The following is a 13163-nucleotide window of genomic DNA, read 5'->3' as shown; positions in this document are numbered from 1 at the left end:
TCATTAGATACAATCTGTTGTCTGTTCATGTATTCAAGGGAAATATGAGAATGATGTTTTCGTTGAAAACGTTGAAAGGTACCATCATAACAAATCACTAGAAACATACATGTAACAGTACTGATGTACACATACACATATTCATTCAACTGGTTACATGAAAGACACAAAGTAGAAACAAATCAATACAGAAATGTTTTCACTCCCTCAGAAACTTTATTGTTCACTTTAAATGAAGTTGAGCTTAAGCCTCAACATCTACACATCCATTCCCCAACAGGATATCATTGTTGACAGCTTCATTGGAGGAGTTATAATAATTCAAGTCTATAAACAAAATCAAGACAAGTACTTCCTTAAGCACAGGTTTACAATGTATATATATTTACAGACTTTGCTTTGGCATACCATATGTACAACCAACTACCTTCACAACCAATCACTTTAAGCCACTTGAAAATTCCCTTGCCCCATGTAACTGCATCATATACATGTACTGCAATGTAGCCTCCTTAGTAAGCTCTACAACTGGGCTTTTTGGGAATCTTCATGGCACGCTTTTTTCTGGCATATAACTTCTATTAGTATTGTGGTTCTTTGGCCGGCCCTACATGTGTTATAAAGGCTCCAAAAAAAGGCCCATCATAGAGCTTGCTAAGGAGGCTAATATTTCCAAGTGTATATTTGACTGCATTTAAAGACAACAGTCTTACAACTGTTGGAAACTCTGAAGTTGGCTACTTTTCTACATGTATTCATCAGTCATTTTAAGCAATATTTCAATATTTTTGGGTTCAAGAACGTGGTTCTTGATAAAGCAGTTTAAGTCTGAAAACACTTGGATAATTTTTTAAAGTCATTGAAAACCAAAGATGATTCAGCCATAGCTTACATGTACCTATGATGCTTACCTATGAATGGTAAGATACAATTTTGCAGCATAAAACTAGATTGGAAGTAACAATGACAATTTGCCTCTTTTGCTTCCTGCAACAGTGCAAAACAGTATTGAATCGGCAAGACTGTATCCAATACACCACCTGAAGTTTGATTGGCAAAAAAAGATACCAGTACAAAAAAAGAAAGCCTAACATAACATAACAATGGCTAAAAACATGCCAAAATAAGTCAAAGTCTAAACCTCTGCTGGGAGAGTAGTGTATTTTACAACTTGTGGGACCCACAATATATCACATTATCATCACCATGTTACTTTACTTGGTACTCCTGAAACAAAGTAATTCAAAGTTTACATACACAGAAGCTTCAAAAATACTCATCCTAAATAAGCCTCTCTCCTGATCTCTTAGCTTCAGTATCAATATCAATATCAGTTTTATACCCTTGCCCATCTTCTTGCTCAGATACATCAACTGTGCTGTCTAAATCTGCTCTCCCAGTGTCCTGCAGGGTTTCATCACTGGTGCTTCCATCCTTACACCCAGCCACACTGTGTGTGCTGACAGGTATGTACATGTACTCAGTGGTGGTCTCCTCTTCACTGTTGTGAGTATAGGTACACTCTAGCCGGATTTTTCCCGATTGTACTTATGCTCTCAAGAGCTCTTCGTCTGAGTCATCTGAGTCGTCAGACTCAACTTCGTCTTCGATGGCCGACCGGCGACCCTTCACGACGGACACGATAAAGCCCAGGACAAATATCTGGTAGTAGGCAGACATGTCAGTCAACAAACAACAAAATGGATATTCAAATGCAAAACCACTCCTGCAGAAATAATGAAGTTTGATGCTTTAAAACACACAATATTACATCAACCCCACAACAGTTTTGCATTTACAAAGAAGGACGAAACATTGTCTGTTAGCCCGGTACAAATTACTGGATGTAAAAACCCCCACATTCAATTATCTCCATTTGCTTAAAAACCTGATACAAGAATGTTTGTCTACTCCCTTTTAAGAGGTATAAACTGTCCAGCTTTTCAATGACATTACGAGTGATTACAGCCTAAAAATTCACCTGTGTCGAGTAAATTGACCACATAATAACCCCCCATGATTAGATGACAATAGGAAATTAGCACCTCATTAACACTCATCATTACACTAGTAACCTGTAATCATGCCTAAATGGGGATGGCAAAATGGCCTGAAAGGGTTGTATTATTGTGTTCTGTGTGTACTTTACTGTATGTATGTGTATGTCACATATTAGCTTGTTGCTGTAAAACTGTAAAATTGAAAAAAAAAAGACAGTCATGAGATTTATGTCCACCATTTTTTCTTCCTGAAGTACTCACCCCCAGGAAGCCCCAGGTGCCCCAGTAGTAGCAGGCTCCAAAGAACCAGACCTTGTAGAAGAAGCGAGTTGTCAGAGTACTCATTCTGGTCATGGTACACTCCCCTGGGACAGGAAAACAAGTCTGTCAATGTGTGTTGTCTACTTTATCCAGTGTATAACAAACTTCTGGCAGACAGAATTTCTCATGGCCTCCCTTGATCATGTATCATTCTTTATGCTATACCTGCTATAGCAGGCATAATGTGTGATAATGTTACAGCCTGTGTTAGCGTTAGTGGGCTACTATATAGTTATGATACAGGCTTTAAAATGTTACATAGAACAATTCAAACATAACAGACATGTCCTACCTTGTGTTGCATTCAGATTACAGGGCACGAGTGTCGCAAAAGTCTCATTGGTGGCATGGTTGGTCCCATTTTGCTGCAACGCGCCAGACAGGAGGACATGTTATGGCAAAGCACATAGCAAACAATCCATGTTTCTAAATTTTCAATGTCACATAACTTGCATGTGGGGAGCAAGTGAAAATCATAACCCAAGGAGTTGTAAAGAAGAAGCTGAGTTGTAGTACCCAGTAGTGCTGGCTGCCGAACGTGACGTACTGCGGGGACAGGGTGTACAACATGATGTTGTTGGTCAGGACGATCAGCATCAGGATCATGCACATGAACAACAGGGCCTGGGGACGGGTCCGCTGCACTCGGATCTTGTACATCTGTATGGACAGGTCAGGATTAGTACTTCCTTATTATGATCAACATGTTCGTATGATGTACTGCTCCAGCGCAAAACCTGGATGTTACATGCTTCTTTGGATGATTGGTCAATGCTGAATCAGAACTTTGTCTGTCGCAGATGATATCTCTTCTGACACAATATTTAAACTATGATGGGATGTCATCCTTAGATATGTTGGTCCAACCTTAAAAGTGATGTTCTGCCAAAGTGCTATGAAGAAGACATTACAGGTTTTATGCAGGTGCAGTATGTTCTGCTGACAATTAAGGTCATCATTAGGTCATTAACTTCAATGAGCAACGTTTTCATTTTCACATACATGTACCTTATTCTTGATGTCAACTTTTGAGATTATTTAACAACCTCTGACAAAATTCTTTTTTGAGTTCATGTCCAACCCTGCTTCAGTAATGGTATAGTCCAAGATCAAACAATTCTGGGAAGTGACAGATCTAGATGTTGACAGCAACCAGTAAATACTACCAGTATTTTGTAATCAGGTACAAGGTAGGTAGAAAGACATTGTTTACCCTGATCCAGAAGAACCATATGCCCATCTGTTTGATCCCTGCCATAGAACAGAAGACCCAGTACATGATGATGGCTGAGATCAGGATATAGTCCAGGGGAAACACCTGAAAAAGTTCATTGCATTGTTAATGGAGAATTCACTCTCATGAACAGCTCTGGTGTTTGTCCTTTGTACATATGATCATGACAAATATGGTATCACTGTAAAGGGGTACATGGGTGACAAATAATTATAAACTTTCCAATGACATACTATGCAGTTGAGTAATTTCAAGGCACTTTAGAATTGAAGTCATGGTGGAAAGGTCCACTGTACACTGTTGCATACACAGTTGCCATGCCTATGTATACCTTCTGTGTGTTGACCATGACAATGTCTACAGGGTTGGGCAGTTGTGGTTTAGGGAGGGCGTATCCCATCTTGTACCCCAGGCCATGCAGGATCCGGTCGATGCTGTCACGAGAAAGAACACAACAGTTTTATACATAATCATAATGAGTGAAAACTGTTGGCTGCCAAAGAGAAAACAAAACCCAAGTTGAGAAAACATATATCCATTAAAAACCAGGAAAAATCCGGATCTTGCACAGAATCAGTACATTATGTTGACATGCTGTACTCACCATGACAGCAGGAGGGACACAAAGATGATGAGGGCCAATAGGATGAACACAATCCCAAACACCATCTGGAGGAGAAAGATGACCATGATTGGCACCGGTATATTTGTAAGGGTTATTCCACGAACAAACAAAATAAGATTCAGAGGACACAATGTTTTACACTAAAAGTATCTGTTCTTTAACTTTATCTAAATTAGAATACAACCCCCTCCCCCTTGTTATTTTGCACTGCATTCTGTTTTATCCCTGCACTAATTATCCTGCAGTACTGCAATGAACAGCTAGGAAGAGCTACAGAACTGCACATTTCCAGGTGATGAAAACCTGCAGTTTTACATTTCAACACTAGGGGGAGCTGCAGTATAAGGTTAGTCCTGCACCTGGAAAGGCCTGCAGACGATGAAACACTTGTTGAGCCAGCTGCGCTCGGCTGACAGGAGATGACGCTCCCGACGACGCAGGAGACGGAGCTTCTCATCCAGGTCATCCATGTCACGGCGGTCACGGCTGGTCATTCGCCGTCCATCTTGGTACTGCCAACAAGTATGTCTGTTTAGTTACTGCATCAAGTCATTCCCGGTACATGTATATCCTTATTAACACTTTGCTTTGAGTAAAACAACTATATGTCCTTTGGTTGGCATGTTCTGTCACAGCCTAAAGGGTCCCAGTCCTTGGGAAGGGATGTTAAGTTGAGGTCCCCTCTTTACTGTGCTTGTTGAAAAGAGCTAAGGGAATATCTATGGTACCATGATCCTGTAAATACTGTGTATTCTCTATCATGACCAGTGGAAGAGTACAAAATGTACCTCTTTAGTGAGCTAAACTGGATCAGGATCATGTTTAACCTACCTTGACATGAATACGGTTCCTCCTCTCTTCCAGCTCTTCCCTGTCCTCACAGACCTCAAGTCTCTCTCTCTTGGCTGCCCTGACACCCTTGATCCAGGTAAAGGGCAGGGCAGTCATGCCATAGGCCTGTACAGTAGAGAAATCAATTATATCGTACGTACATGAAGCAATGTGATACATTTTGTAACTCTACATGGATTCTTAGATGTACAAAGCATTATCTATTCTATGATAAAAATTAAATTGAAATGATCATCAATTTACTAACCTGATGAAACACTTATCAAGTGGTGTGATAACTCAGCAAACTTTGGAACTTCTGAATTAGATAAGGTCATCTACTTTCTGCTTTCCCTCGTTCCAACCAGTCAGTGCCAAACAAGAAGTGTTAAAAAACGTGTTTAACATTAAAAACCATAACAAAGCTTCTAAACAGTCACATGTCTTTGTGACATCATGTTCTTACTGTGTAGGTGATGAGAGCCAACATTCCCAACAACGTCAGGCTACTGATGGCAAAGGAGATGGCATCTTCTCCATCTGTGAACAACAAAAAACAGAAAAACACAGTGAACAAATGCCGCCATCCCATGTAGCAAGTCTGCAGAATGTACTGCACCTGCTTTGATTGCTATAATGTATAATATGCATATAGCACTTGGGGACAACCATTTTTACGGTCGATTTGTGTATTTAAGGACATTATGTTACATCCTGTTTATAGTTTTGAAATGTTGTGTCAAATGATATCATCTGCAACAGGCAAAATTCTGATGCAAAGTTGACCAAACACACAAACTGTGAAAATCTGGGTTTTGTGCAGGTTCAGTGCAGCCGATATGTCTGGAAATGTGAAAATGTTAACTGGCAACAATAAATTTCCTCTCAATAAAGCAAATTTGAATTCAGAGGAGACATTACGGTTTGATCCTAGCTCGTTGAAGAGGAAGTGCAGACGTTCCCAGTCAGTGGAGTTTTTAGCAGGAGGAGCTGAGAGTGGGGCCAGGGCGCTGCACGGAGAAATTTTAGAATAAGTTGTAATACAATAACGTAAAACAATAAAACAATAATTTCTTCATAAAAGTACAAAAATATGATATGAAATTTATGTATATAACATATAGGTAACAGACATTGTATGTCATCCCCTACCCAATGAGAAGAAGAATTGCAGCAACGATAATGAATGCCACAGTAAACTTGAGCGCTGCACAGCATCTCTGTAAAATAACATCATCATCAGTCGACAGTGCTACAGGGTGATAATTGATATAACCTTTCATTGGCTGATACAAGATATAAAGTTTGTAATGTAGCAAAAAAATGACCTGACATATGCATCCTCCAGCTATATACTGTACAGTCCCTAAGGCCTAACCATATCTATTTTGCAACTGACAAGTAATAATTAATAGTATCATTTGTCTTCATTACCATAAACTGCATTAGCATATTGTTGACCTGTAGGTTAAAAATCTGCAAGAAAGTACTTGAAAAATCCGAGTACCTTAGAAATCAAATCTTTAATACAAGATTTTGTAAAATCCAGATATGTAAAGTTTCATGCTTTATACCAAGAAGGTTAAATACAAGATTTTAAACCTCCTTGTTTATACATACTGGAGTTTGTAGTTTTAGTACCAGTATTATACTATTAGTTTTTGACTAGAGTAGAGTAGAATAGACTCTTCTGACTATGACTACTATGAGTATGAGATTAACATTCGACCATAAGTTAACATGAGCTAACATGATTATTTAGTTTCCCCCACAACAAAGGTATTGTAAGGAACCCAACTGCCTGACATCAAAACCACAAGTGGCAATTCAACTTGCCTTATTTGCATGTAAATGGTTCTGGGCAGGGTTGTACCAAGTTAAGGGGGCAGCACAAAACACAGCCAAAAGCTTCTTGTTTCTGATCACATCCTATGAATAAGTTTTTAAAAATCTTTTTTTAGATAGACACACACATGACTGTCTTTATGGTCTGATCCTTCATCACTTCATTCCAAATAAGTATCAAAAGATACTCTTTTTAGTTGTACCCCCACCCCTTCAATGTGGAACAGTCTAAGATGACGTAATGGAAACCAAACCTCCAGGGTGAATGCCAGTGTGGTTGCGTGTAGAAACTAACTCACTGTGGTTAGAAACTGACTCTGAAAATCCCCCGCCCTCACACTTTGGCAAGAAGATATATCAGGGGGACTGTAGGGGAAGTTCTCACTGCAGGCCTACAGCTACTGGGGTACTGAACAATAACAGGTCTGTCTGGATAATACAAGATTGCTGAAAGACCAGGTAAGCAACAACAGGGCTAGAAATACTGGATGCATGTGCACCTTAGTGCACGCAAAATTGAACTGTGCAATTTTTTTCTGTGGGTGCTTCTGTAGGTATTTTTGTACATAGTATACAAGATATTCTTGGCATCTATTCTAAGGCCACACCAATTTAATTTCTTGGTTAACGGATTCGCCGCTTCATTTTTTTTCTGATTTGCAAATAAAAATAAAAATCCAGAATCAACTGCAAAATGCTCATATTTTGCCCTGAACAGTTGAAAACAGACCTTTTCATCTTAGTTGTTACAGTTATTCCATCTTTCAATGCAATGGTATCATTAAAAGTTCAAAATTCATTGTTTAAATTTTGAACCAGCCTGGTGTGTTGACTTCATGCCAATCATGGCTCATATCGTACCATTTTGGGCCATAATACGATGCCTAGGCCTGTTTTTATTTTTATTTTTTTTTCGCCCGCCCGCTACATTTTTTTTCCAGAAAAATCCGTTAACCAAGAAATTAAATTGGTGTGGCCTAAGTGTCACAAAAATAATGCAATATTTGTTGTTACTTGTGTAAGATTTTGAAGTTAGCTCCTATTCCAGATTCAAGTTTAGAAGAGGAGCAGTATGATCTGTAATTAGGTTTTGTTTTATATGATGCACCTAATTTTTTTAGGTTGGGTGCACCAGTGCATCTATTCCCAAAAATGAATTTTGAGCCCTGAACAAACTGTCTAAAAACAGAATTTGCAAAATATGTTTTACTGGATTCAGTACATGTATTGATCATATATTGGGAAGAGCAGCAGTACTTAAGTGGACTTCAGCTTAAATTCTCAAGACCAGTGTCTAACACTGAGACTGATGACTGGGTGGACTGTTCCATTACTTCAGAATATTATTGGATCACTTCCAACATATGTAATTACTCATCTCCAGTTTCAACTTTCACTGGCTTGGAAACAAAAGGTCACAAGTGGTCATGCAGAATGAGGCTTTATACTTGAACATCTGCAGTTTTGTGTGAGCATTAGTGGTTGACCTGATGGGGTGGTATCAGATGGGGATCGGAGGGCTTGAAATACTTAATTCTGCATAAATTTTGTACCTGCATCAGTACAAGAAGCGAGAAGAAGCTGAACCTGTAAATAGTAGATCACATTAGTTTATATAGTATGTAAGTGTCATTACGGTTTTCTTTTCCCTGTTTACCCATGACCTGTACTTAGCTTGTTAGAGCAAAAGCGTACAATAAAGGTCTTTCATTCATTCATTAAAAAAGTACCTGCACCATTAAATTTTATCTGGTCCACTCAGAATTGAGAAAATATGAATCACATGCACAACATAAACACTGTCTACAATTTAGTGACTGCAATAGACAGAGCTTGTGTGATTGTTATGTGCTATTTTCACCTGTCCACAGCCATTGCAAATCAGTTCAAGGAAGGTGAACACTCCTGCTTCATCATACGGCGATGGCCAAAGTGTCTTTGTTGATGTCTCTGCTATCTATCCTGCTACTTTCTGTTGCCAAGATGTCAGAAGAGAGTAGGACAACAGTACCTGCCATCTTGGAGACGTGCAGTAAGCAGGGTTATGCCACTGAGGACTGCAGCCATCTACACCTGCGGCAGGTGCCCCAGGGTCTGCCACCATCCACCCATGTCCTGATCCTGTCCCACAACATGCTCACACGTCTGCTCAACTCCTCATTCCAAGGGCTGTCTAACCTGGAAACACTGGAGCTTGGTTTCAACAGCATTTCTGTCATCTATGGAGGAGCTTTCACAGGCCTTGAACATCTCACCAAACTAACCCTGGATCGCAATCAGCTGAAGGTCTCTAAACTGTTCCCGGGTGTTTTTGACAGACTCGCAAACTTAACCACATTGGACCTTTCCTATAATTACTTTGAGGTGATACCAAGCAAAACCTTCACCCATACATCCAGGCTGGCAAACCTGAACCTTACCCATAACTCACTGACATCTCTGGATGATACAAGCTTTGCAGCAATGGCCAACAGGACATTCCTTGTCTTAAATCTGTCAGAAAATAATCTAGAGATGATCACTGCAGCTGCGTTCCAGCCACTAAAGAAGATAGGGCATCTCGTGGTAGATAAAGGGATAAAGGGAGAGACATTGCTTCACGACCTTTGTATTGCTCTAGGGAAAACAGAGGTCACCTCCCTCTCTGCACGGTGGATTGACCTTAGGACACTGAACTGGACAACCCTGCAGCCCCTGGGCACTTCTTCCATTCAGACTCTGGACCTTTCAAACAATGCACTGACAGCACTTGCCGACAATGTCTTTACTGCACTAGCTTCCTTAAAGACTCTACAGCTACAGAATAATAAAATATTTCATATTAGTTCACAGGCCTTCCATGGACTTCATCAGAGCCTTGAAACCCTGAACATGAAGAACAACACCAGTACACCAAAGGTGATTAAACCTTCCATGTTTGAGGGTTTCACAGGTGGGAAACTAACCCATCTAAACCTAAGACAGAACAACATCCAAAAAATCTCCAAACACAGCTTCCAACATTGTAGTACTCTTACTATTTTGGACCTGTCACACAACAACATGGACCAAAGAATCTATGGCGAGGAGTTTTCAGGGCTTCCCAACCTTCAGGATTTGTTCCTAAGTGACAACAAGAACATACTTTTGACAGGGGATTCTTTCAAATATGTGCCAACTCTGAAAAACCTCTTAATGAGTAAGGTGCAGCACAAGTTCCGTCGCATTGCAGGAGACCCATCCCCATTTCAGTACCTAAATCAGCTGACTTGGCTAGACCTTAGTCATAATAATATGGATTATATTGAAACAGGAGCTTTTACTAACTTATCATCACTGAAAGAACTTTCTTTGAATAACAACAACTTGTACAGACTCTGGGAACCAGGAACCACTGTCTTGTTCCTTGAAGGCCTGACATATTTGAACACGATTTTCCTCTCCAGAAACGGTTTCCGGCAAATCCACAAAGACGCCTTCAAAAACCTTACACATCTGAACAATCTCTACCTGAGTTACAACAAGATCAATGTCCTCCCCAACAACCTTTTTCAAAGTTCCACAAAGCTGTCCAACTTGGATCTAAGAAACAATTCCATGACGGTCATAAACAAGACTGTGTTTGATCCGTTTTTGTCATCCCTGAAGAAACTGTACGTTGCTGGAAACCCGTTGTACTGTACATGTGAGATGGCCTGGTTCAGGGACTGGCTTAACAACACTAAGGCTGATGTCGGTAACCTTACCCGTGATGTCCTCTGCTCCTACCCTCTGAAACTCAACAAGAAATCCATCCTGAACTTTGACACACAGATATGCAGGGTGAACTGGGAACATGTTTCACGTGTTACAATGATAGTAACAACTACCTTTATTGCTTTATACATGATAGTAGGCCTTCTCTTCAGGAACCATTTTCATTTCTACATTGTGTACACATGGTACCTGGTACAAGCAAAGATACGACGACCACAGAAAATTCCAAATCGAGGGAAGAAGTATGATGCCTTCATTTCCTACTGTAGCAAGGACACAAAGAAATGGGTACAAGAACGTCTTATCCCAAAACTTGAGGAGGAAGGAGAGCCAAGATTCAAACTCTGTATTCATGAGAGAGACTTCCCAGCAGGAGTGCCCATCATTGAAAACATCATAAACAGCATTGAATCCAGCAGAAAGACAGTCTGCCTTGTTACTAAAAACTTTCTAAACAGTGAATGGTGTAAACAGGAGTTTTACCTTGCACAACTTGGTCTGTTTGAAGAAAAAAATGATTTGCTGATCTTAATTGTCATGGAAGACATTCCTGACTACTGTCTCAGTCGCTATACCAGACTCCGTCGCTTCATGTGTCAAAACACGTACCTTAAATGGTCTGAGAGCCCAAATACCCAACCACTGTTCTGGCAGAGGTTACGCAGAGCACTGAACACAGACAACAGACCACAGAGGTGCACAACATATGGGGCTATTGCTGTGGAAGATGAGATGGACTGATGTGTACTAAGGTGTATTTGTTCCTCGTCTTTCTTGTTTTAAAAATTAAACCTGTATTTCCAAGTTATACAGTTATTTTCAAAAAGGTTTTAGTGCTGGATTGTTTAAGTACATGTATGTTATGTACATGTTCTACTTATATTTTCACATTAATCACAGTGTATGCTCTACTAGTAACACAATAAACAGCTAATATTTCTTGCTGCAGTTTATACTTTAACTATCTTCCAATTCAATAAAGATGAGAATTTCATTAATATTGTGCCCTGGTGATGTGCACTTGAAGTCATGTACTAAAGGTACTTACTGATCTGCAGGTGGAATCTTCATCCTTCTCCTCATAGAAGAAGTACATGAAGGGGATCAGAAGGAAGGCAAATGCCATCACTGCACAGTACAGTGCTGTAAGATGGAACATAGAGAAATCATTTAGAAGATTTCATGTATATTGTTTAAGCGTAATCGAATCTCAGACACTTAGCAACCTACGGTATATGTCATCTGTTTTAAAAGTAAAACAAAAAGAAGAGTCCAATAGCCTAGTCAATAGTAGACATTCTTACCATAGTAGCTGTAGAGGACTGCATCCTCTATTGACTGTCTAGTCTGGTTGTCTGCTGCCCAGGACTGGAATCAAGAAATCAGGGGAATGTACTAAAATGCATGTAGAAGAACTCCGTGATCAAGATGTACAGTGGACATCGAAAATTTCAAGGTACGTGTTCCTTAACCTTTCAAAAGAGTCACTGATTGAGGAATATACTACTAAATGTAGAAGAGCATCTTGAGGTGACTTTCTTCATCAAATGTTTGCATTTCTATGTTTTGACAGAATTAGGCAGGGCTAATATTGGGATCTGCTGATACACTTTAATTATTTAAATGTTGGGGGCCTTCATCTTTGACACTGGGCATGCAATTGTGTATTTTATTTGTGAACCAGCAGGAAGACTTCACATTTTACAAGTAAATTCGAGCCCTGACCTTGAAGTGTCCATCAGGAGTTTTCATGTAGGACACCAGGAAAATGTCCACAGGCACCAGCGCTGAGGTCAGTAGGGTGATGGCCAGAGCGGCGATAGCCGTCAGGGTTGAGCTGACCTCGCTGTCATGTCGGCTCTGGTAGTACCGGATGTAGAACCACGAGAACAGGAAGGCCAGCTACAAGAAAACAAACCACACAGAATAGACAGATAAATGACCTCACTCACTCACTATACGAGGATTTCCAAACTCATCCTGGCAACATTTTAATGGTAAATTTACGTAAATTGCCATATACACTAACGGTAAATTAAGTTGTATATTGGCTTTAGGAGTGACTTTTTTCAATGTTCTTCTTTTGTGTTATTTTTCAGTAATGATGAATTCAGGATACCGAAAGATATAATTGCATGACGTGATACAAAAGCGACCAATCACACTTAAATTAAATCAAATTTTTAAAAAAGCCAGCGGCTGTGATTAACCGTTAACGGTGGACTGAAATGATATGCCTCACAGACAAAGGCATGTGTACCCTCCTGTACATAATCACCACATATTCATATCATCCATGGATGGATGCAAATTTTGTGATATTTTGTCAAACCGTCTGCTTACTTATCTCGAGTAACTGTAAAGTTACTTACTAATAGTAATATATTACTATAATGTGTATGAACAGACCACATAATCAAGGTATGTAATAAATAGATTATTATTATCTACCATAAAGTAGAAGACGAAAAATAAATCTTGACACAATAGAAATTGACAGCAGGTCTTGTATAAAAGTTGTTACCCTACCAGTACAAGTTGGCATGCAAGGACTGGCTCGGAAAGTAGGGCA

General features: G+C 39.7%; 3 protein-coding genes across 3 annotated transcripts in view; 1 reads left to right on the top strand and 2 right to left on the bottom strand.

The window, feature by feature from the left end:
• Positions 1–183: 183 nt before the first annotated feature.
• On the bottom strand, positions 184–12845 carry LOC109475794 (probable lysosomal cobalamin transporter). The gene is made up of 16 exons (XM_019776564.1): positions 12834–12845; positions 12317–12493; positions 11896–11959; positions 11640–11734; positions 6164–6231; positions 5933–6021; positions 5478–5551; positions 5012–5137; positions 4540–4692; positions 4160–4224; positions 3887–3989; positions 3535–3639; positions 2838–2981; positions 2614–2686; positions 2262–2365; positions 184–1662 (listed from the first exon to the last, which is right to left on the bottom strand). Exons 1-16 carry the CDS (start codon positions 12843–12845, stop codon positions 1549–1551), a joined length of 1566 nt encoding a protein of 521 aa, XP_019632123.1. The 3' UTR covers positions 184–1548.
• On the top strand, positions 6239–11631 carry LOC109476807 (toll-like receptor 3). Its single transcript, XM_019777832.1, has 2 exons — positions 6239–7315; positions 8728–11631. Exon 2 carries the CDS (start codon positions 8780–8782, stop codon positions 11330–11332), a length of 2553 nt encoding a protein of 850 aa, XP_019633391.1. The 5' UTR covers positions 6239–7315; positions 8728–8779; the 3' UTR covers positions 11333–11631.
• A 266-nt stretch (positions 12846–13111) lies between the features above and the next one.
• LOC109475788 (probable lysosomal cobalamin transporter) overlaps positions 13112–13163 on the bottom strand; it is a 5033-nt gene continuing 4981 nt past the window's right edge. The window contains exon 13 of the mRNA XM_019776551.1: positions 13112–13116. Coding sequence (XP_019632110.1) covers positions 13112–13116 — 5 coding nt within the window. The remainder of the gene's footprint in view (positions 13117–13163) is intronic.

The sequence above is a fragment of the Branchiostoma belcheri genome, unplaced genomic scaffold (genome assembly GCF_001625305.1).
Source record: "Branchiostoma belcheri isolate BF01 breed outbred unplaced genomic scaffold, Haploidv18h27 scaffold104, whole genome shotgun sequence".
Classification (NCBI taxonomy): domain Eukaryota; kingdom Metazoa; phylum Chordata; class Leptocardii; order Amphioxiformes; family Branchiostomatidae; genus Branchiostoma; species Branchiostoma belcheri.
This window is presented reverse-complemented; position numbering and strand designations above follow the sequence as displayed.